Source organism: Lissotriton helveticus, chromosome 6, assembly GCF_964261635.1.
Source record: "Lissotriton helveticus chromosome 6, aLisHel1.1, whole genome shotgun sequence".
NCBI classification, from domain to species: domain Eukaryota; kingdom Metazoa; phylum Chordata; class Amphibia; order Caudata; family Salamandridae; genus Lissotriton; species Lissotriton helveticus.
In genome coordinates, this window is record NC_136067.1 from 87348790 (window position 1) to 87372403 (window position 23614).

At 48.6% G+C, this 23614-nt stretch overlaps 1 protein-coding gene across 1 annotated transcript in view; it reads right to left on the reverse strand.

The window, feature by feature from the left end:
- LOC144762258 (calpain-1 catalytic subunit-like) overlaps positions 1-23614 on the reverse strand; it is a 434899-nt gene that overhangs the window by 287239 nt on the left and 124046 nt on the right. The window contains exon 2 of the mRNA XM_078647403.1: positions 18807-19062. Coding sequence (XP_078503529.1) covers positions 18807-19052 — 246 coding nt within the window. The 5' untranslated portion in view covers positions 19053-19062. The remainder of the gene's footprint in view (positions 1-18806; positions 19063-23614) is intronic.

Sequence of the window (23614 nt, forward strand, 5' to 3'; positions counted from 1 at the left end):
GCCGTCCGCATCGAAGATCTACAAAAGGAAAAGGTATTGTGCGCCCCGTACTGTGACTCCTCTGAGGCTGGTACGCCTCATAGTGCGCTGAGAACCTGTGCGCCCCGTACTGTGACTCCTCTGAGGCTGGTACGCCTCGTACTCCTGGGTTTACAGTGACCGCACGTACGCCGGCTCACGTGAGATGTGTGAGGTTTAGTGGGGCACCTCCTCCCAAGCCGAACGACGCGTACAGGAGCGCTACAAAGCGCACAGAGGCGCTAAGTAGCACCATACCTTCAAGGAAGTGGGCAGAAGGCCCAAAATATTGCTATAAAGAACTGTGGCACCCCTTTTTAAAGGATTGGGACAACTTTAAAAGTAACTGGAACCATTTTCACTGCTAAAGACTGTATTTGAAGACTGCTTGAGCACTGCTATATAAAGAATATATTTTTATAACTACAGTCTTTTGTCATTGTGTGGTGGGTTGGCAATTTACTGTATAAGGTACTACAATCAATTAATCAATCAGCAAATTTGTATAGCGCGCTACTCACCCGCTCGGTCTCAAGGCGCTGGGGCGAGGGGGAGTCGCTACTGCACGAACAGCCAGGTCTTAAGTTGTTTCCTGAAGGAGAGATGGTCCTGGGTCAGCCGTAGGTGGGTGGGGAGGGAGTTCCATGTCTTGGCAGCCAGGTAGGAGAAGGATCTTCCTGCGGCGGTGGTTCTGAAAATTCGTGGGACGGTGGCGAGGGCAAGGCTGGCGGATCGGAGCTGTCGGGTGGGTGTAGAATGTGAGGCGACTGTTGAGGTATTTGGGGCCCATGTCGTGGAGAGCCTTGTGTGTGGGGGTGAGGAGTCTGAACGTGATCCTTTTGCTGACAGGGAGCCAGTGCAGGTCTCTCAGATGGGCAGAGATATGGCCGTGAAGGGGGATGTCCAGGATGAGTCGTGCAGAAGCGTTCTGTATGCGCTGGAGTCTTTTCTGGAGTTTGGCTGTGGTTCCAGCGTAGAGGGTGTTCCCGTAGTCCAGTCGGCTGGTGACAAGTGCCTGGGTGACCGTCTTCCTGGTTTCGGTGGGGATCCACCGGAAGATCTTTCGGAGCATGCACAGGGTGTTGGAACAGGATGACGAGACGGCGCTGACTTGCTTGGTCATCGTGAGGGAGGTGTCCAGGATGAAGCCCAAGTTGCGTGCATGGTCCGTTGGCTTGGGGGCGGTGCCCAGGAGATGATGTTTAGGTTGTGTTGGCGTGCGATGGCTGCAAGGGGGCTCATGTAGACGTTGAAGAGGGTGGGGCTGAGCGAGGATCCTTGCGGAATTCCGCAGATGACTTCGGTGGCCGCGGATCGGAACGGGGGGAGGCGGACTCCCTGGCTTTATCCGGCGAGGAACGAGATGATCCACTCCAAGGCCGTTCCTTGGATTCCGGTGTTGCTGAGGCGCTGTATCAGGGTGCGGTGACATACGGTGTCGAAGGCTGCTGAGAGGTCCAGGAGGATGAGGGCAGCTTTTTCCCCGTTGTCGAGCAGGGACCTGATGTCGTCGGTAGCTGCGATGAGGGCGGTCTCGGTGCTGTGGTTTGCTTGGAAACCGGACTGCGAGGGGTCGAGGCATCCGTTTGTCTCGAGGAAGGTGGAGAGTTGTTTGTTGACGGTCTTCTCGATGACTTTGGCAGGAAAAGGGAGGAGCGAGATGGGGCGGAAGTTCTTGAGGTCCGTGGGGTCCGCGGTGGGTTTCTTCAGGAAGGCGCTGAGCTCGGCATGTTTCCAGCTCTCCGGGAAGGTGGCGGATGCGAAGGAGCTGTTAATGATGTCCCGGAGTTGGGGTGCGATGATGGAGTCGACTTTGTTGAAGATGTGGTGTGGACAGGGGTCGGTAGGGGAGCCGGACCACATGTACTCTGGGGTCTAGCCTTGTCTGCTCGTGCCACACTACCTAAAGGGTGAGCAGGGGTTATTCCTGTGAGTAATCCTTTGCCCTGACTTAGAGGAGAGGGTCTCTGCTTGTCGCAAGTACATACCTCCGCCAACCAGAGACCCCCAATTCTAACACCACACAAAAAGGCAAGGTACTCAATATAGGCAGGGCATTGAAGGTTGTCAGTCATTAATGCCAAGATTTCAGCCAGTGGCTTTGTGAGCCCCGATCCTCAGCCTAAAGGGGGGAGGGAAGAGAGGAGGGCATAGGAAGGCTGATGGTCCTTTCCTCCCTGTAAATCAACATTCTCACTCCAGTGGGGAAGGGGGACTCCCCAAGCAGTGTTTGTCAAAGATGACGGACAGCACTGACTCAGTCTTAGTTCTCACTGCTGCTAGGGTGCTGCAGTTCACAGGCATGTTCATCTTGTTAGTGGACAGCCTGCTTAAGACTACAATCACTAGACGGCTTACCGGAGCTGCTTCAGTTGGCAGGGGACACAGGGAGCAGTCATAGTGTTGCGAGAGCTCAGAAACGGAGACTGACCGTGCACCCAGCGAGGGAGAATATCAGGGCAGAAAGGGATGCATGGGTGACAGACGAAGCTTGAGGGAGAAAATCTGAGCACAGAGCGGGCATGGGTGCCAGAGGACGCTTGAGGGAGAACATCAGAGCACAGAGAGGTGCATGGCTGCCAGAGGACATTTGAGGGAGAACATGAGAGCACAGGGGGGTACATAGGTGGCAAACTGTGCTCGAAGGATAACATCAGAGCGCAGAGGGTGTATGGGTGACAGTGACGTTCGAAGGAGATCATCAGAGCAAAGAGGCGTAAATGGGTGCAAGCCAGGTGACGTTCAAAGGAGATCATGTGAGCGCAGGGGGGTACATGCGTGCCAGACTGTGCTCGGAGAACATCAGAGCACAAGAGGTACATCATGGGTGCTAGATGACGCTTGAGGCAGAACATCCGAGCACAGAGCGGTACATGAGTGCCAGTGACGTTTGAGGGAGAACATGAGAGCACAGGGGGGTACATGGGTGGCAGACTGTGCTCAAAGGTTAACATCAGAGTGCACAGGGGTCTATGGGTGTCAGGCGACGCTTGAGGGAGAACATCAGAGCACAGAGCGGTACATGGGTGCCAGAGTATGTTTGAGGGAGAACATCAGAGCGGTACATGGTGCCAGTGGACATTTGAGGGAGAACATGAGAGCGCAGGGCGGTACATGGGTGGCAGAGGATGTTTGAGGGAGAACATCAGAGTGCAGAGCGGTACATGGGTGTCAGAGGATGTTTGAGGGAGAACATCAGAGCACAGAGGGATCTATGGATGCCAGACAACGCTTGAGGGAGAACATAAGAGCGCAGAGCGGTACATGGGTGCCAGAGGATGTTTGAGGGAGAACATCAGAGCACAGAGGGATCTATGGATGCCAGACAATGCTTGAGGGAGAACATCAGAGCGCAGAGCGGTACATGGTGCTAGTGGACGTTTGAGGGAGAACATGAGAGCGCAGAGTGGTACATGGTGCCAGTGGACATTTGAGGGAGAACATGAGAGCACAGAGCGGTACATGGGTGCCAGGTGACGCTTGATGGAGAACATCAGAGCGCAGGGCGGGACATGGGTGCCAGAGGATGTTTGAGGGAGAACATCAGAGCACAAAGGGGCCTATGGATGCCAGGCGACACTTGAGGGAGAACATGAGAGCACAGAGCGGTACATGGGTGCCAGAGTATGTTTGAGGGAGAACATCAGAGCACAGAGCTGTACATGGGTGCCAGAGGATGTTTGAGGGAGAACATCAGAGCACAGAGGGATCTATGGATGCCACGCGATGCTTGAGGGAGAACATGAGAGCACAGAGCGGTAAATGGGTGCCAGGTGACACTTGAGGGAGAACATGAGAGCACAGAGCGGTACATGGGTGCCAGGTGACACTTGAGGGAGAACATGAGAGCACAGAGCGGTACATGGGTGCCAGGTGACACTTGAGGGAGAACATCAGAGTGCAAAGGGGTCTATGGGTGACAGTGACGTTTGAGGGAGAACATAAGAGCACAGAGCGGTACATGGGTGCCAGGTGACACTTGAGGGAGAACATGAGAGCACAGAGCGGTACATGGGTGCCAGGTGACACTTGAGGGAGAACATCAGAGTGCAAAGGGGTCTATGGGTGCCAGTGACGTTTGAGGGAGAACATGAGAGCACAGAGCGGTAAATGGGTGCTAGAGGATGTTTGAGGGAAAACATCAGAGCACAGAGCGGTACATAGTTCCAGTGGACATTTGAGGGAGAACATGAAAGCGCAGGGCGGTACATGGGTGCCAGAGGATGTTTGAGGGAGAACATCAGAGCACAGAGGGATCTATGGATGCCAGACGATGCTTGAGGGAGAACATGAGAGCGCAGGGCGGTACATGGGTGGCAGAGGATGTTTGAGGGAGAACATGAGAGCACAGAGCAGTACATGGGTGCCAGGTGACGCTTGAGAGAGAACAGAGCACAGAGCGGTACATGGGTGCCAGAGGATGTTTGAGGGAGAACATCAGAGCACAGAGGGGTCTATGGATGCCACGCGACGCTTGAGGGAGAACATGAGAGCACAGAGCGGTACATGGGTGCCAGAGGACGTGTGAGGGAGAACATCAGAGCACAAAGCGGTACATGGGTGCCAGTGACGTTTGAGGGAGAACATGAGAGCACAGGGGGGTACATGGGTGGCAGACTGTGCTCGAAGGATAACATCAGAGCGCACAGGGATCTATGGATGCCAGGCAACGCTTGAGGGAGAACATGAGAGAACAGAGCGGTACTTGGGTGCCAGGTGACGCTTGAGGGAGAACATCAGAGTGCAAAGGGGTCTATGGGTGCCAGTGACGTTTGAGGGAGAACATCAGAGCACAGAGCGGTACGTGGGTGCCAGGTGACGCTTGAGGGAGAACATCAGAGCGCAAAGGGGTCTATGGGTGCCAGACGATGCTTGAGGGAGAACATCAGAGCGCAGAGCTGTACATGAGTGCCAGTGGACGCTTGAGGGAGAACATGAGAGCACAGAGCGTTGCATGGGTGCCAGGCGACGCTTGAGGGAGAACATCAGAGCGCAGAGCTGTACATGAGTGCCAGTGGACGTTTGAGGGAGAACGTGAGAGTACACGGGTGGCAGACTGTGCTCGAAGGAAAACATCAGAGCGCACAGGGGTCTATGGGTGCCAGGCGACGCTTGAGGGAGAACATCAGAGTACTGAGGGGTCTATGGGTGCCACGCCACGCTTGGGGGAGAACATCAGAGTCCTGAGGGGTCTATGGGTGGCAGGCGATGCTTGAGGGAGAACATCAGAGCGCACAAGGGTCTATGGGTGCCAGGCGACGTTTGAGGGAGGACATGAGAGCACAGGGCAGTACATGGCTGCCAGAGGACGTTTGAGGGAGAACATGAGAGCACAGGGCGGTACTTAGGTGGCAGACTGCGCTCAAAGGAGAACATCAGAGCGCACAGGGGTCTATGGGTGCCAGACGATGCTTGAGGGAAAACATGAGAGCAAAGAGGCGTAAATAGGTGCAAGCCAGGTGACGTTCAAAGGAGATCATGCGAGCGCTGGGGGTATATGTGTGCCAGACTGTGCTCGGAGAACATAAGAGCACAAGAGGTACAGCATGGATGCCAGACGACGCTTGAGGTAGAACATCCGAGTGCAGAGCGGTACATGAGTGCCAGTGATGTTTGAGGGAGAACATGAGAGCACAGGGGGGTACATCAAGGGTGCCAGACTGTGCTTACGAATAACATCAGAACACAGAGTGGTACGTGGGTGCCAGACGATGCTTGAGGGAGAACATTAGTGCACAGAGGGGTACACCATGGGTGCCAGACGATGCTTCTAGAGGCCGGCAGAGCAAGTGGAAGGCCACAGAGTGCAGAAGGTGCTCACTCTCACCGCCACCTGATCACACAAAGGTTGTATTTGTGTTTCTTCAGACACGTGTGTAACATGCAATTCAAAACTGAAGGAAAATGTAAATCCTTGTGGTTCAATTCTTGGAATATGTTGCAGTAAAAAGCACAATTTCGACACCATATAAAACCAGCATTAGAAATGCAATAAGTCTCTCATGCATTGGAGTTCGAGTTATAGGCGTTGTATGTACAATGTTTTTTACCCAGTCACCGCCTCAGCCAAGCACCGCCCAGTGTGTAGTGTGTGTAAGTGTGTGTGTGTGTAAAGAGTGTGTGTAAGTGTGTGTGTGTGTGTATAAAGAGTGTGTGAGTGTGTGTAGTGAGTGTGTGTAGTGAGTGTGAGTGTGTGTAGTGAGTGAGTGTAGTGAGTGTGAGTGTGAGTAGTGAGTGTGAGTGTGAGAAGTGAGTGTGAGTGTGAGTGTGTGTAGTGTGAGTGTGAGTGTGTGTAGTGTGAGTGTGTGTAGTGTGAGTGTGTGTAGTGTGAGTGTGTGTAGTGAGTGTGAGTGTGAGTAGTGAGTGTGAGTAGTGAGTGTGAGTGTGAGTAGTGAGTAGTGAGTAGTGAGTAGTGAGTAGTGAGTGTGTGTGTGTGTGAGTGTGTCTGTCTGTCTGTCTGTCTCTCTCAGAGAATTTAGGAAAACCAGGCGTGAGTAGGCATATTTAAAGAGAGTGCGAGTCCCGCACTATTGTTATTGTTGCTGCTCAATAGTTAAAACGATAGAGGTAGAAAGATGAAGAGGGGTGGATAGATCGACAGAGAGCTAGGCAAGCAGACAAATCGAGCGAGAGATCGACAGGGGAGAAGAAATCTCTCCTGTGTTATAATTGTAAATGTTTTCTACTTATTTATTTTACAGTGGAGTGGATATACGTGGTTTGTAGTGGAATTATGTGGTATGTTGTGGAGTATAATTATGTGGTATTTAGTGTACAGGAATTATGGGGAGTGGGATTGTGTGTAACGGAGAGGAATTATGTGGTATGGTATTTTGTGTTGTGGAGTGTTATGTAGTGGAGTATAATTTTTATGGTGTGATGTGTATTTATGTGGTGTGGATTGTATGCATGCTGTGTGTTATGCAATTGTGTTGTTGCTTTGTATTATGTGGTTTCTTGTTAAATTATGTGGTGTGTAATGGAAACGTGTTAGGCTGAATGGTGTGGAAGTGTGTGGCATTGAGAGAAATTATGCGAATTGAAATTATCTGGCATGCTGTGGAGTCTATTTATGTGGACTGTTGTTATGTGGTATAGATTAGTTTTATGTTGAGTGTATGTATGTGGCATTGAAACTTTGGCAGTGCTTGTTGATACATTTCCATGTGCCACTGCATTTTAACTGCCATGTTTTACAAAACAACCACCATGGTAGGATCTGTAAACAACCATTTGCAATACAATAAGTCTCACATTTGCGAGAGTTTAAGCGATTGTCATTGTAAATGCCAATGCCTTTTATCAGTTTTGATAATTAACAAATAAATAAAAGGCATTGTCATTTAGAATGCTAATAGCTCTAACTCTTGTAAATGCGAGACCTATTGCATTTCAAAGAAGCGGCCGCCATTGTCCCGGGCTGCTTGGAAAGTGAAAGTGTGCTGAATATTGCAGAAAAGCTTGTCCTGCCACCAGTAGGAGAAAATCATTAAATACAATAGTGCTTTCAGACTAAATAAGACAACCGAAGTAAAAGGCCTAGTCCCCATAGGAGGTTACAAATGAAGACAAGGCAGTATTAAGGAGGGACTGACAAGCCAATTAACGAATCAGAAGCCAGCATTTACGAAGGACAATGACACAAGCCAATGACAAATATGGGCGGAGAGTGGGCGTGGCTATTGTAAACAAAGAAGGCTTATCCCAAACCCCACCAATATTTACTGTGTGTTTTTTTATTTATACAAACGCTCTGAGTACATGGTTGTGATATATTATTGGCATGGTTGGGGACCTCGATTTGACCTTTATCACATATCGCACAGGGTCACTGAAAGATTATTTGATAGAGCAGACCTCCCATGTGGGTCCCCCTTGCACCGGATGTGTTTAGGAATCAGGTTGCATAATTTCCACCTCCGATTTTCTTACATTGAAGTTTTAAAGCATGCAGTAAACTGTTTTTAGGATACGTGTTTGAATAGTCAGTGGCCAAGTCAGACACAGTGTTCCACACAAACAAGCACTGGCAAAGCCAATAGGTCTCGCCTTTAAAAAGGCTGCGATTTGGCTTTGCCGCGGTTTGTTTGCAATGCATTAGTTAGAGTGGTTCAATATGTACTTGTCTCACAACGTACATCTAGATTTTTTGTGTCAAAACGTATGCATGCTGTGTATGTGTGGGCTATGTCTATATATGCGTTTGTTACTGTAAGTTAGAGTGCTTTAGCTCAGTGCTGGCCTGATAGTATCAGGGGTGGGTTTGGGAAGAGTCCACAGACATTTCAGTGTGTGAAGCTATAAGTCTGTAATGTGACTGTCATGTATTGAAAACATGCTTTAAAAAAAATCTTATAAACTGCACTTTTGCTGTTACTAAATGCTATAAAATGTACATAGGGAAACAAATGTGGTTTGCGTTGGCTAATACTATTTTATTTGTGTTATATTGTAACTGGCTTTTAATACTACTTACTACCCCTAACAAGGCTTTGAATCACTTTACAGCAAGTACTACACTTCTCTGCGACCCATTTCTAGTGGTTAATCAAGTGTTTTTTGATTATTGTTGGTTACTGATATTAGTCTTGGGCTCCTAGAGGAAATCATTCCCTGCTTTTGCGCCAGTTTCTTTGGTAAGATTAAATTAAATAGGAGTAAGGTGCTGTTGTGAAGTAGTCATGTTGTCATCATTCCTAGTAACATGGAAAAGGACTAGAGGAATTGAATGTGAGCTTAATTCACTTATTTTAGCTTTCTTTTTAAACTATCAGAGCTTTTGGATCATCTACATGAGATGCTTTGGCATATTAGTACAGTGTTACGAGTCAGTAGACATTACTTTTGTTTTTAAATATGCATTTTTGACTTCACCTCCATTTAGCATTATTGAAACAAATGTTCTGGAACACTTTGTTACCCTTCAGGGACAACATTTACATTAGATAGAAGTGGGAAGTCCCGAAACAGGCTGACTGGTACTTTGTTAAACAGACTGTTCTTTTTGGCTACTACTGTGAAAAGCAAGTGGAAAACCACATTAACTGTAAAAAAAAAATATTTAGAAGTAGTTAAGACAAAAATACCCATAATGCAATCTAGAAGTTCTACATTGCAGCATTAATTCAGAACAGAAACAATATTATTTTACTCACTCTATACTTTTAGTTCCATGTAGTTTGTTTTTTTAAATAGGGAAGCTGAGCTAAAGTAGTTTTTATGTAACCATATTTGTTGTATTTCATAATCTTAACATGATGCATTTAACCTTAAACATAAAAGCCAATTGCATTAGGGCATTTTCAAAAACAAATTATGCTTCTATGTAGTTTCACACTAAAAGCAAACAAACACATGTTTCTGCTGTGAAATACTGTGGCCATCCTCACTATGAGCTAAGGAAACAGAATATATATATTTTTCTCTTATTTATACCTCCTTCTACTGAAGTAGCGAAATAAGCTCCTCCTGCCTAATACATGTTGGAATTTTTAAATGCACCCAGTGATATATTGTTTTATAATCTTGACATTACCAATGCGAAAACGCTGAAAAGAGCAGAACGTGCACTGTGTCTGAACATGCAGTAAAAAGCAGGGAAGAGAGATCTTGCCGCTCCAGGGTTGCGCCTCATGTCCATGGCACAGAAGCTCTCTCATCGCTCCTCTAGGTGCCCGTGAGCTCTCGCACTGAAAGAGAGAGAGGTTGCTATTGTGATATACACCAAGAGCATTAAGCAATGCTCACCATTAGACATGGAGGATGCCAATAGGAACTAACAGTAAACACATTTTGCACTTCCCACAATGGAGTACTCCGGGAGAGGGATCAAGAAAATATGCGCTCCTGAAAGTAAAATAAACAAGCACCTATTTGTAGTATTGCCGAAGAAAGGTTGTCATTTAAAAACTACCTCAGAAGTCTGAATCCGAAACCTTGGAATTATGAATTTCATAGCAAATTGTCGTGTTCAAATCTGGCACGGACAGCCCCGAAAATCATTTTCTGCGAGCACTTACGTTTGGTTTTGTCTCACAAACTGGTCCGACTTTTGAAACTTTCATTAAAAGCTGTAACGTTAGCAACACCAGGAAAATATGTCAGAAAACTCCACACCATCCTCAACCAAACAAACAAGCAGCTGCTAAAACAGTTGTAATTACACAAAGTCAGCTCTCACAGGGGGAAGCTAGTCATTAAAACAAGCAGCTCAAGAGGAGTGGTGGGGGCCCGCACAGGGAGACAAGGGGGAGGGGCGCAGGAAAGACAAGGAGGCATTGTAGCTGCCGCTTCCGCAGACAAAACGCTTTGCTGTGGGAGTGAACCTTTCAGAAGAGGCGAGACACGCACCCACCTTCACCCATTTGCAGGCTTTGTTTTGAAAAAGACACATGCAAAAGCCAACCCAATGCATGGGAGGAGTCAGACCCATACAGAGTAGCTACAAGAAGCCTCGCAGAGCAGCGCATGCGCGCTGCACTAGGCTGGACCTAAAAAGGACGCGTCTGAAGAACAATTGTTTGTATCTTGCGCTCACACACGGATGTGGTTCTGAAAATCGTCGGGATTTCAAGTAACATGCCATAGTTAAAGCAAGAATGCAAAGTCTTAATAAATAATCTAGTTGGGTATAAATATCTTAATCCAAAACACACATCTAGCACAGCTTAAAATGGCTATAAATGGTTTACGATTATGTGAACATTACCTAATTTACACTAAATTAACCCGTTCGGTGCTCCCGGCCGTCATGAGTTATGATGGGCGTGTGAAGATGGCGGCCGAGAGCCGTCATGACCACCCCCGCAATCGGAATGTGCCGCACAGGCGCAGAATTCCGGCCGCAGCAAGGGGGTTAACAAACTCAAAAAAGAGGTTTTTTTATAAGGAGTTTGGATCTCGTAAGGGACCCCCAGATTCGCGCACGCCCCCCACTACTGCTGCCCCTTCAGATCTTACAGTGCTCAGGTATCCATCTGTAGTTCCTTAGGAAGGTAGCTGCAGAGAAATGTTCTGAATGCTTCCAGCACCTAATAGGAACACAGTTAATATTAGCACCGTAAAAGAATCAGTGGCAAAGGAGCACCAGCTTGCCCATCGAGACCGCCTTATGTTACCTGCTTCGACTCAAACCCACTTGTCTGGCCCATAAAAGGTCTTACACGAACAGTTTAAAACGTCTGATAGGGTAAACATACATATATTTTAGTCTACTAAATGATGTTGTTCTCATGGGGCAACTCACTGACCAATGTAGGGATTCCCTTCGGAGGACCGGTCATATTAGACTGCCAACACTAAATGCTGTATAACAGACGCTACCAGCACAAACGGCCAATCTCGCAACGACTTGCAGGAGGCCCTGCGCGTGGCAATCAAGGGCGCTATACACATAATACAGAAGGCTTTGCAGATCCTCTGCAGGGTCCCACTTCTTATACACCCAGTATCCCTGCCAGCCTGCCCTCCCCGAAACCGCCTGCAGAATCTCTGGACCGGTCCTAAGATTTTTGTGGCCCGGGCCCCAATTTGCATGAGACATCACAAAAAATGACATCACAGAAAGTGACATCACAGAACTTCTAATCTTCTTTGGTATTGCCAAGGGACCTTGTGTGTGCACATCAGTAACATTCAGCCACACTTTCACTCCATCCTTTCCCTCATCCATCTATTTACCTTTTCACCCATCCTTTCATTTATCCATCCATCCATCCACACTTTCACTCACCCATCCACCCTTTCTTTCATCCCTCCACCCTCACTTTCACTCATCTATCCATTCTTTCACTCCTCTACTCTTACACCCATCCTTTCACTCATCCATCCATCTTTTCACTCACCCATCCTTACATCCACCCTTTTACACATCTATCAATCCACTCATCCATTATTTCACTCATCCATCCATCTTTTCACTCCATCCATCATCCCTTTCACTCTTCCATCCACCTACGCTTCCACCCCTCCATTCAGCAGGGGGTTCAGAGTCATGCATGATGGATAGTGCTGAGATGTGAGAGGACTGGGATATGGCTTTGAGGTTCCTTTTTTGCACTTTTATATAGCACAAACTCAGCCCGAGGTCTTTGGAGTGCTTTACAAAAGTACCAAGCGCGTTACAATACGTCAGGGTTTTTTTAGGTATGGGGACGTTTAATGATTTGCTCACACTCGCAGGATTTAGAGCCGATGCCAGGACCTGTACCTGGTTCCCCACTTCCATTAACCCCCTGGCTGCGGCCGGAATTCTGCACCTGTGCGGCACATTCCGATCGCGGGCGTGGTCATGACGGCTCCCGGCCGTCATCAGCACACGCCCACCGTAACTGATGACGACCGGGAACCGTCACCAGCACCGAAGGTGTTAAACCACTCCATGTGCTTTCAGGCCCATGTGATGGAGTTTTATCTCCTCTGTTTCACAGAATTGAGGCCAAGGAGAGACCCCCAGACCACACAGCACTAGATATTGGCAGCAAGGCCCCGGGAAGGTGGCCGATACCTGGTGCTTGCAGCCTGATGCAGCGCACCAAGGCCAAGGAGACTGAGCTTTGCTATACCCTGCCCTGCCAGTCTTTTCTGTCTGCTCCCTCATCCCCAATCCACTTGGTAATGTCTGGCAGGTCCTTGGAACAAAGTGGCCCTTTTGTTGCCTGGCAAAGCAAAACAGAAAAGGCAAGCCAGGCTTGAGGGAAGATATTTCAGCAAGGTGCTGCCCTGCTCCTGACGTTGTGAGCCAACAGTTGTTGGCTTCACTGCTGCCAGTGCTTAATTTGTAAAAAAAAACATAAGAGCCATAGCCCTCCTTGGGAGGCCACCGCAGCTTGCACCACCCATTGCCACGGTCAGCGCTGCCAATGACAGTACCTGCACAACTACCAACCATCACACTGGTACAGCTGTGATAATTCGGACTGTTCGAGGTCCCCAAATCAATAGGAATTACTTGGCAGCAGGTATTAGCTGTTTTAAATGCATATTGAAATAATAATCAACAGTTGTTCTGCTCATCCTGAAAATACACAAACCGCGCCACCATGTGGCAGCTGTCATGAGTGCCGGTGTTGGCAATTAAGTGCCAGTGCCGAGCACCTGAAATCACCGGCCCAAATTAAGCACCGACTGCTGCCACCTCCCCTACCCACTATTTTCCTCTACCCACTCCCTCACCCCAGGAATGTCACCACGCCCTTGGACGAGGGAGGTCAAGACACCTCCCTTGAAAAATATATTTGTGATCGAATGGGGGTCGGGGCACTGAAGGAGCAGGTGGCCTGAGTGATAGTGTGGCATTTCACAGAGAAGCGGAGCCCCATGTTTTCAACCCGAGCGCAGGGCACAGACTCTTCCCTTCTTTCACGGATCCTGCTCGTCACACACACCGCTCCTCTTCCTGTTTCCTCAAGCCGCTTGCCCTTCATTGCCCTTCTGTCCCCATTACGTTAATCTGTCCCTCTCTGCTGTACTTTTATTAGGTTTTGCCTGGCGAAAAGATGCGCTCTGCGCATCTTTTTCGCGCAGGCGAAATCCTGATGAGTTCTGTAGTGTGGCTTTGGGTCGGCCCTCGTCATTCATTGGCTGGCTCCATAAATGGAGCCTAGCCATTGGACGAGGGGCCTGTCCGTCAATGCCGGACCAGATTCGGGGGCGTTCCCGCGTTTCTTTGGCTTTTGCCGACGTCACGCGACGCCGGGAACGCCCCCGATTCTGTTCCGGCATTGCCGGCACCTCCCTTGCTCCCCCTCCCGCTTGTTTCCTGGTGCCCGCCTTCGTGCTCCGGCCGGCCGTCGTCAGCGTCTCTCCTCCCCCTTTCCCGCCCCCTCCCGCTTCTCTCTGATGCCCGCCTTCCGGTGAGACACTGTGATGAATGCCACTGAAAGCCCTGGATGGACTGGGCTGGGTCCGGGTCAGTCTGCTCGGTAGTGGGCTGACTAAAGCGTGAACGCTTGAAAACAGCTTGAAACATTGAAAGAACATATAGCCTTTGACAATAAATTATGACGTAATGCAGCTAACACAAATGTAACGTGTGAAACTGCAGACTGTTATGTTCAGCCAGAGTGGAGCTTCAGAGTGGAGCTTCAGAGTGCAGAGTGGAGCTTCAGAGTGGAGCTTCAGAGTGCAGAGTGGAGCTTCAGAGTGGAGCTTCAGAGTGCAGAGTGGAGCTTCAGAGTGGAGCTTCAGAGTGGAGCTTCAGAGTGCAGAGTGGAGCTTCAGAGTGGAGCTTCAGAGTGCAGAGTGGAGCTTCAGAGTGGAGCTTCAGAGTGCAGAGTGGAGCTTCAGAGTGCAGCTTCAGAGTGCAGAGTGGAGCTTCAGAGTGGAGCTTCAGAGTGCAGAGTGGAGCTTCAGAGTGGAGCTTCAGAGTGCAGAGTGGAGCTTCAGAGTGGAGCTTCAGAGTGCAGAGTGGAGCTTCAGAGTGGAGCTTCAGAGTGGAGCTTCAGAGTGCAGAGTGGAGCTTCAGAGTGGAGCTTCAGAGTGCAGAGTGGAGCTTCAGAGTGCAGAGTGGAGCTTCAGAGTGGAGCTTCAGAGTGCAGAGTGGAGCTTCAGAGTGCAGCTTCAGAGTGGAGCTTCAGAGTGCAGAGTGGAGCTTCAGAGTGGAGCTTCAGAGTGGAGCTTCAGAGTGGAGCTTCAGAGTGGAGCTTCAGAGTGGAGCTTCAGAGTGCAGAGTGGAGCTTCAGAGTGGAGCTTCAGAGTGCAGAGTGGAGCTTCAGAGTGCAGAGTGGAGCTTCAGAGTGCAGAGTGGAGCTTCAGAGTGCAGAGTGGAGCTTCAGAGTGCAGCTTCAGAGTGCAGAGTGGAGCTTCAGAGTGCAGCTTCAGAGTGCAGAGTGGAGCTTCAGAGTGCAGCTTCAGAGTGCAGAGTGGAGCTTCAGAGTGCAGAGTGGAGCTTCAGAGTGGAGCTTCAGAGTGCAGAGTGGAGCTTCAGAGTGGAGCTTCAGAGTGGAGCTTCAGAGTGGAGCTTCAGAGTGCAGAGTGGAGCTTCAGAGTGGAGCTTCAGAGTGCAGAGTGGAGCTTCAGAGTGCAGAGTGGAGCTTCAGAGTGCAGAGTGGAGCTTCAGAGTGCAGAGTGGAGCTTCAGAGTGGAGCTTCAGAGTGCAGAGTGGAGCTTCAGAGTGGAGCTTCAGAGTGCAGAGTGGAGCTTCAGAGTGGAGCTTCAGAGTGCAGAGTGGAGCTTCAGAGTGGAGCTTCAGAGTGGAGCTTCAGAGTGGAGCTTCAGAGTGGAGCTTCAGAGTGGAGCTTCAGAGTGGAGCTTCAGAGTGGAGCTTCAGAGTGCAGAGTGGAGCTTCAGAGTGGAGCTTCAGAGTGGAGCTTCAGAGTGGAGCTTCAGAGTGCAGAGTGGAGCTTCAGAGTGGAGCTTCAGAGTGCAGAGTGGAGCTTCAGAGTGGAGCTTCAGAGTGGAGCTTCAGAGTGGAGCTTCAGAGTGGAGCTTCAGAGTGGAGCTTCAGAGTGGAGCTTCAGAGTGGAGCTTCAGAGTGGAGCTTCAGAGTGCAGAGTGGAGCTTCAGAGTGGAGCTTCAGAGTGCAGAGTGGAGCTTCAGAGTGGAGCTTCAGAGTGGAGCTTCAGAGTGGAGCTTCAGAGTGCAGAGTGGAGCTTCAGAGTGCAGAGTGGAGCTTCAGAGTGGAGCTTCAGAGTGGAGCTTCAGAGTGCAGAGTGGAGCTTCAGAGTGCAGAGTGGAGCTTCAGAGTGCAGAGTGGAGCTTCAGAGTGGAGCTTCAGAGTGGAGCTTCAGAGTGGAGCTTCAGAGTGGAGCTTCAGAGTGGAGCTTCAGAGTGGAGCTTCAGAGTGGAGCTTCAGAGTGGAGCTTCAGAGTGCAGAGTGGAGCTTCAGAGTGCAGAGTGGAGCTTCAGAGTGCAGAGTGGAGCTTCAGAGTGCAGAGTGGAGCTTCAGAGTGCAGAGTGGAGCTTCAGAGTGCAGCTTCAGAGTGCAGCTTCAGAGTGGAGCTTCAGAGTGGAGCTTCAGAGTGGAGCTTCAGAGTGGAGCTTCAGAGTGCAGAGTGGAGCTTCAGAGTGGAGCTTCAGAGTGGAGCTTCAGAGTGCAGAGTGGAGCTTCAGAGTGGAGCTTCAGAGTGGAGCTTCAGAGTGCAGAGTGGAGCTTCAGAGTGGAGCTTCAGAGTGGAGCTTCAGAGTGGAGCTTCAGAGTGTCAAGAGCAATGCCAATAGCTCTAACTTTAACAAAGGCAAAACCATTGCATTGTAAATGCTTGTTGTATAATCTCTTCTACACCCCTTATCTTAGTTCTTTCCTTTGTCATACCTCACTTTATATGCACTGCACCTCCATTCTCTGTGCTTCTTTCACCATTTTCCTTGATCCTAGGTGAACAGGGTTGCCACTTGGCCAGAAAAAAGAAGGAACATTTCCTAAAGCTGATATGTTTAACCCTTACCTGAACATACTTCAAACAGCAGGTATAAATAGCAACTACTTTAAAACATGGCCTAGAGATGCATTAACAACACCTGACTCATAGTTAATGTAAAGAAGGGCAGAAAGGTCATGTTACAAATGAATATATACTCATTTTCAAAGTCCTATTAAGTATAACGTCTGGGCCTTTGCTGCATCTTAAAAAGACAACAAATGGCTGGTATGTTTCTCTGAGAAAGCTAGCAACCCTATGATGAGCAGTGTTCATTGTGAAGCAATGTGTTTCCCTCTTTTATTGTCAGCGTTGCAGGACACCCTGCTTTTCATTCATGCAAGGGCCAGGCTCACTTCACACCTTGGGCACGTTTAATACTCCTCTAATTAATGTCCTCATGCAGATGCAGCGATTAGGTTACCAAAGCCATTTCGGCCAATGGCTGTGAGGGGATGGGCCCCTTCCCTTGAGCCTCACAGCACTGCACCACCATCATCATCATCATAACTGAGTCCTTTAAAAGGCACTGCAGCGAGGCCCTTCTTGCATGCCAAGAAGTGTGGGGCCCTGGGCAAATGCCCACACTGCACATGCCTAGCGTCGGCCCTGAAGCCCCAAAATCACAACACTCAAAATGTCCAACCCGTACCCACATAAACAAAAGAATTGTTAACCACCAACGCTCACACTTTACCGCAACCGGTCTACAAGATGGTGGGAAAAAGGAGGAAAAGAAGCGAAGCATGCTGCGAGATGAGTGACGTCTTCTGCCGTAAACAGAGGCGAAGGAGTAAAACAAGACTATTTCACGTGGCCGCCATCTCGACTAATGAGCTACATTACATAAAGGCATATGCATATTTTGAATACATGGGGAATATGTCATTTGCCCAGAGTCCCAGGAGGACTCAAACCTGGCTGACCAGTTGTAAAGTGTGCCATAGTGCCACATCCAGATTCTCTTCCTTATCTATACGAATGGAGTACTGTTCCCGGGACACTCATGAGCCAAACATTAAAACACAGGAATACACATGCAGGTGCACCTAAAAAATCATGCAAGCAAAAATAAAGGCACAAGATACAAGCATGAAAACACACACATTCCCACAATGTGCAACATAAGAAGTCTGCACATGGAAGTAACACTCCTACATAAGCTCATAAACAGACACACTCTAACTTCATAACATGAGACGAGACCAAAGTAGAAAACGAATTACAAATTTACAAAATTGTGGCCAAGAAGTATCAGACTGTATATGGCCTGGTGCCGGAAGACCACCAGGACTCCAAACACGCACAACAAAATTGAATTAAATACTCCTTTTGTCAAGCTATAGTATATTTTATCTAGTGTACTTCATCACAAAAAATTCATATCATTTCAATCATCATATGTTTTTGTATGGTAAATCACGGAAAATCATCAAAAACATATGATGATTGAAATGATATGAATTTTTTGTGATGAAGTACACTAGATAAAATATACTATACTATAGCTTGACAAAAGGAGTATTTAAATCAATTTTGTTGTGCGTGTTTGGAGTCCTGGTGGTCTTCCGGCACCAGGCCATATACAGTCTATATTTATAGTGTGCAGGCACTAATCCTTACACAGCACACACACTGGTTTAATTTGTATTAAGTTTGAAAACTTAGAGTGCAGCCCCCGCTCATACATTTTGTCAAGAAGTATCAGAGCCACGGACGTTTCTTCAGTTTTGCACACAGGTGGGGAGAAGCTGCAAGCAAAACATACACCCTACAGTTTCAGACCGATTTCAATGCATGGGTTACAGAGCTATGCGGTGCTTTAAATGGCAAACGGACGTCTCTTCGGTTTTGGACGCAGGCAGGGAGGACTTGTAAGTAAAACATACACCCTACAGTTTCGGACTGAAATCAATGCATGGGTTACAGAGTCATGCGGTGTTTCATATACTGTTGAAGCGTTTTCTTGAACAGGAAACATAGTTGCAGATGGGGGCGGCCTTTCATTGCGCTCAGACTGTGGGGGGAGGGCTCATAACGCGAAGCAGAAGGGTGAAGCAAAACAGGCAGAAAACTGCATTTAAAACAAGCAGTGACAGGCCAGAAGCATCAATTAAAACAACTGTATTTACCAGTGCTCCTTAGCCTTAAAAGGAAGTGAGGTATCATTTGCAGGAACAAGACAGGAAGCAGCAAATAAGAGCGACGCTGGAGTGAACCAATGGAAAGCGGGAGGCGGGAAGAGAGTTGTTTTATTGATTACAGCAGGTCTTGCAGACAGCGCATTCACGCTGCCTAAGCCTAGGCTCAACCTAAAAACATTTCAGGGAGGTTTGTTCTTGCTTACTCATTCGCTCACAACCATTGCTACAGTGGATGAGGGATATATAGGAGGGCCCTGGCTGCTCCCATGAGTTCACCTGCACTTACCGATGGACGCTTCCACCGCACCCCCTGCACCTTGGAGGAGCCCGGGCCCAGCTCTTTGAAGCCAAGGGAGGCGGTGATGGGGGGGAAGTGGGGGTCCTCGAAGAGGGCGCCGCTCTCCAGACACTGCTGCTTCAGGCTCTCGTAGTCCTGGTTCAGGAACTTGACGGCATTGCTGTGCTCGCCGACCCCGTCTGCCTTCAGACGGTCGATTTTCAGCTTGGAGGCGATCCCACCGAACGGCATCATATTATCACTGCTGAGGAGAGAAAGGAGAAGGAAGAGTGAGCACTTAACTAGGCCCAGGCCACATGAGTGTGTGTAAGAGAAGAAAAGATGCTAAGCAGATGCAAACTGACGTATGATAATCAGTGGAAGGGACAAGCAAAGTCTTAACCACAGCAAAACAAACAAAGAGCTACAGGTGTGCTCCACACTGCTGTGCAGCACTGCAGACAACCGGCAGAAAATCACAGGAACACACGGGTGGGTGTGCCTAGGTCTCTCGTGTAGTACCAACACCATCACGGTTCACATTGTAGTGAAGTAAATGATGATCAGGTCCACATAGGTTCTTGTAAGGATAAGTATTTATTTAGTAAGATGGTACAAGATGGTAGTCAAGGTATTAAAATGTTAAGAAGGATATACAAAAACACCAGGAGCTGTCTCCTTACAGCTCAGCCCCAAGCTCCCAACTGAATTCACAGAGCAAGGAACCCATTATTCTAATGTGTCATCATGAATATTAACATTCCATATGGTGACAGCAGAGGATGAGTAGCGATCACTACACACATGCACAAAGGGATTGCAAGAGAATTTTATGGATTAATATTATTGTACATTATTAACATTGAGCAAAAGGTAATTTTACACTTGATTCCATATAGACAGATTGATTTAATACTATTGCCTTTGAAACACAGTTTCTATGATGTGTACAAGTGCGTTTTCCGACTAGATGTAAACTAGGCCAAATTTTAAGAAAAAACACCATCGCTTCCAAGATGGAAGTCATCTCTGTCGCTCCACCCGCACACATCTTCTCCCCACAAGCTCCACGGCTTACAGTCAAGCTGTGATGTGTTAGTCTATTTCCACTGTCATCAGTGTTCTGTTCACAATACACTTTCTCTAGTTTTTTTAAAACAGATTTTATTTGTCAGAGGGATGCATACAATGCAGATCTCGGAGTCCCAGAGACAACTGCCGCATATAAGATACAAAAGTTGGACTTTGACGATTTTACTCATTTATTTAAAGGAAAATATGAAAGGCAATACATATAAAATCAATCCATGCAAAACAACCAACATCCCCCCCTCCCTCCCCACCCCCCAGTGTGCCTACTCCTTATTCCGGAACAATATAACACTGACCCAGACTGCCATTAATCTACACTTTAACTCAATGACCTCCCGCCGAGTACACGCAAGCCACTCAGGAGAAAAGCGTAAGGTATGTGAGAGGTCAACAGGCTACCCCGGGTCCCGGCCCCCTTGCGGCGGCTCTAGCTCCAAACCCCGATAATCCGCCCAGCGCTTCCAGATTTTATAATGTTTCCGGCGGCACCCTCTAGCTTCAAAGATAGGAACTTCAAGACCCATAAAGAAGTCCAGCACATTGTTCCAAGTCGAAACATAAGGGACAACCACCGCCTTCCAGGCTCTAGCTATGCCCCTCTTCGCTAAAAAAAAGACAAGGATAATGAGATGTCTCTTATAAATACTGCCCCGATCCATTCCATCACATGAAGGAGGACAAGCTTCGGTGAACTAGGGAACTCCCACCCCAATGCTTCAGAGAGACAAGTCAAAACCCCCCTCCAGAATCGTGCTACCGCTATGCAGTGCCATATAGTGTGCAACAGGGTCCCCTCAACGGAGACACACCGGGGAAGCCACCAGGCCCGCCCTCCAGAGCCTAACCCTGGTAAAGTAAACCCGATAGAGGTATTTGAACTGAATCAACCGCAGGCTCATTGCAATGGTCGCTCCTCGCAGGGTAGCCAAGGCTTCCGTCCAGTCCTCTTCCTCCATCTGACCCACATCTCCCTCCCAGGCCTCCCTCAAACGCTGCAATGAGGGGGGAACAGTGCGTGACCAGTAATTGATAGATTTTAGAAATCTTATGGTCTAGAAGGTCCCCCGTAAATATCTTAGCCTCTTTTGGGCTGAACTCCGGCACGAGTCCAGACCCTCCAAGCTGGGGGAAATTGCATGGCTAAATTGCAAATATTTAAAGAATTGCGTCTTTGGCATCTGCTAATCCCTCTGGATGTCTTGGAAGGATTTTAAAATCGTGCCCGGCATAACGTCCCCCAGAGTAGATATCCCAATACTGTCCCAGTCTCAAAACCCGGGGAGGCTCAGCAACTGTGGAAAGCAGCCATTGTGCCATAATAGGGTCTCCCGAGTCAATCTGTTCCACCAGCCCATCCTCAGCAACGCCTGCCTCCAAAGCTGAAAAACAATCCGAGAGGCAGATGGAAGAGGGCGCCTCAGCGGAGCGGAATAAAGAAGAACATGGAGGGACCGATCGCCCATGAAACGTCGCTCCACGGCATATGCATATGCCGGGCCCTATCCCCATACCACCACTCGTTTAAGAGAAGTAGATGCGATGCTACATAATAAGACCAAATATCGGAGGTGGCCAGCCCCCCGTAATACATGGATAGAAAACACGTCCGGATTGCCACCCTCACTGCGCCACCATCCCAAAGAAACGGTCCCAGGACAGAATTCACCTGCCAGAACCACCGTAGGGAAATCGGGTAAGGATGATTCTGTAATTGATACAAAAGTCGTGGGAGTGCTACCATCTTGAAAATGGCTGACTGGCCGTAGATGTTCAGTAGCATGTAGGACCAGGTCTTAATATCCTCACGCACACGCTCCCATACCGGTGCAAGGTTCCACTCCCATGCCGTGGTGGGGGAGCCAGACAAGTACGCCCCCAAAAATGTCATGCCCCCATACACCACCTTTACCGACGATGCCCAAGAACCGAGCTCCCCCCGACCTCCCAATACCCATAGAGTGGATTTCCGAGGGTTCATATAAAAACCGGATGTTTCTCCAATAATCTGAATGATGCGCAACAAGAGGTCTAGGTTGGTAAGAAAAAACAAAACATCATCTGCATACAGGGCGATGCGATGAGAGTCTGCATGCCCATTCAAAACTGCAAACCTGAGCGTCCATCCGCACCCATGCTGTCAAGGGTTCCATTGCTAGAGCAAAAAGATACGGGACAGTGGACACCCCTGTCAAGTGCCCCGTCCAATGGAGAATGCAGAGAAGACGAAGCCCTCAAATCAGTGTATCACTTTCTCTAGTTTGAATGTAATTTGCAACAGGCTTTCTTCACGGAGACCTATTCTTTCACATAACGTGTCCTTGTATCTTGATGTGTTTGAGCATCGCCGGATGATATTAGCAATATAGGGGACGCTGAATAATTACTCATTAACTAGGTTAGTGTTTAGCTGTTAAGACAATGTGATGGTTTTTTTTCATGTGCTCTGATTTGCTGGAGAAAGGATACATTCACTCACAAAACGATGAATCGGCAAAAATTCCCTTTTTCTATGCAATAATTGTGTATTAAAACCCTCTAATGTGTGTTGGTGCCAGAAGACTCCCCTGTTCTACTCGGATGCTGCCTGATTCTCTTCGGATTGTGTTGCCCACTGAGACTTGTTTTCTGATTTTACATACTCTGCATTTAAGAGCCTTCATGGCATTGACTCAGTTCCTCATATTTTTAGGTTTCGCCCTGGCCGTAGCACTGCGTAAGCAGTGCTCCGCCCAGGGCGAAATCTTATGTCCTACATATGGGGCTTTGCTCCCGCCTCTGTCTTCCATTGGCTAGCTCCGTAAATGGAGGCTAGCCATTGGAAGAGATTGGCTGTCAATCACGCTTTCCCCGTGAAAACGCGATTCGGGGGCGTTTCCGTGTGTTTTTTTAAGTCCCGCCCTCTCCTCTTCCCATTGGCTGGAATTTTACCTTCCAGCCAATGGGAAGGGGAGAGCACGAAAAACACGCCCCCGAATCTGCCGGCCGGGACACCCCCGTGACGTCATTCCCCGGGCCGCGCTGTGATTGGCTGCCGGCCCGGGACCTGACTTGTTTTTGCCTGAGCCTACCGATCAGGTTTGGGCTTATTTTACCGTCAACATAATGCATTCCATAAGTCTATGCAATACACCATAATACCCTCTACTTCGTATGAAGGAAAGTAAAAGGTTTACCTGTGAATCATAACATGGAAGCAGCCATAATGAATTGAATTCATAAATAACTTTACTTAGCATGTTTAAAAAAAGACAAACAAAAACGAGAGTAACAAAGAAAGGACTTGTTTAATTGATGATGCCACAGCTCCATTCGAAGTAAAATACATTGAAAGCTGGCATTACGCCCTGAGGTTGAACGTTTCGTTTATCCAGCCAACGGGCTGCCGTTAAATCCACGGGACCGACAAGTTTTAACTGGGCACGACAGATTGGCTGTCCAAACTAAGCTATTTTGGCCTAGAACGAGCACAGACCCCAATCCAAGATGGCCTCCATGTCGAAGTCCTTGCAGTGGTGCCATCTAGTGGTGATCACCAGTACAGTTGTAGTTTTGCTCCTGCTGCCAGCTCAGCGGGTACTGCTCTGCCAGTGCTCTACTCCTGGATGCTGTGCCTCGGTTGGCAAGTTCAGCAGACTTAACTAGCAGCAGCAGCCTCCCTTTAAACACCCTGATCATGGCTCCACTGGTGCTGCTCGCCTTTCTGCTGGTGCTGCCCCCGCTGCCGG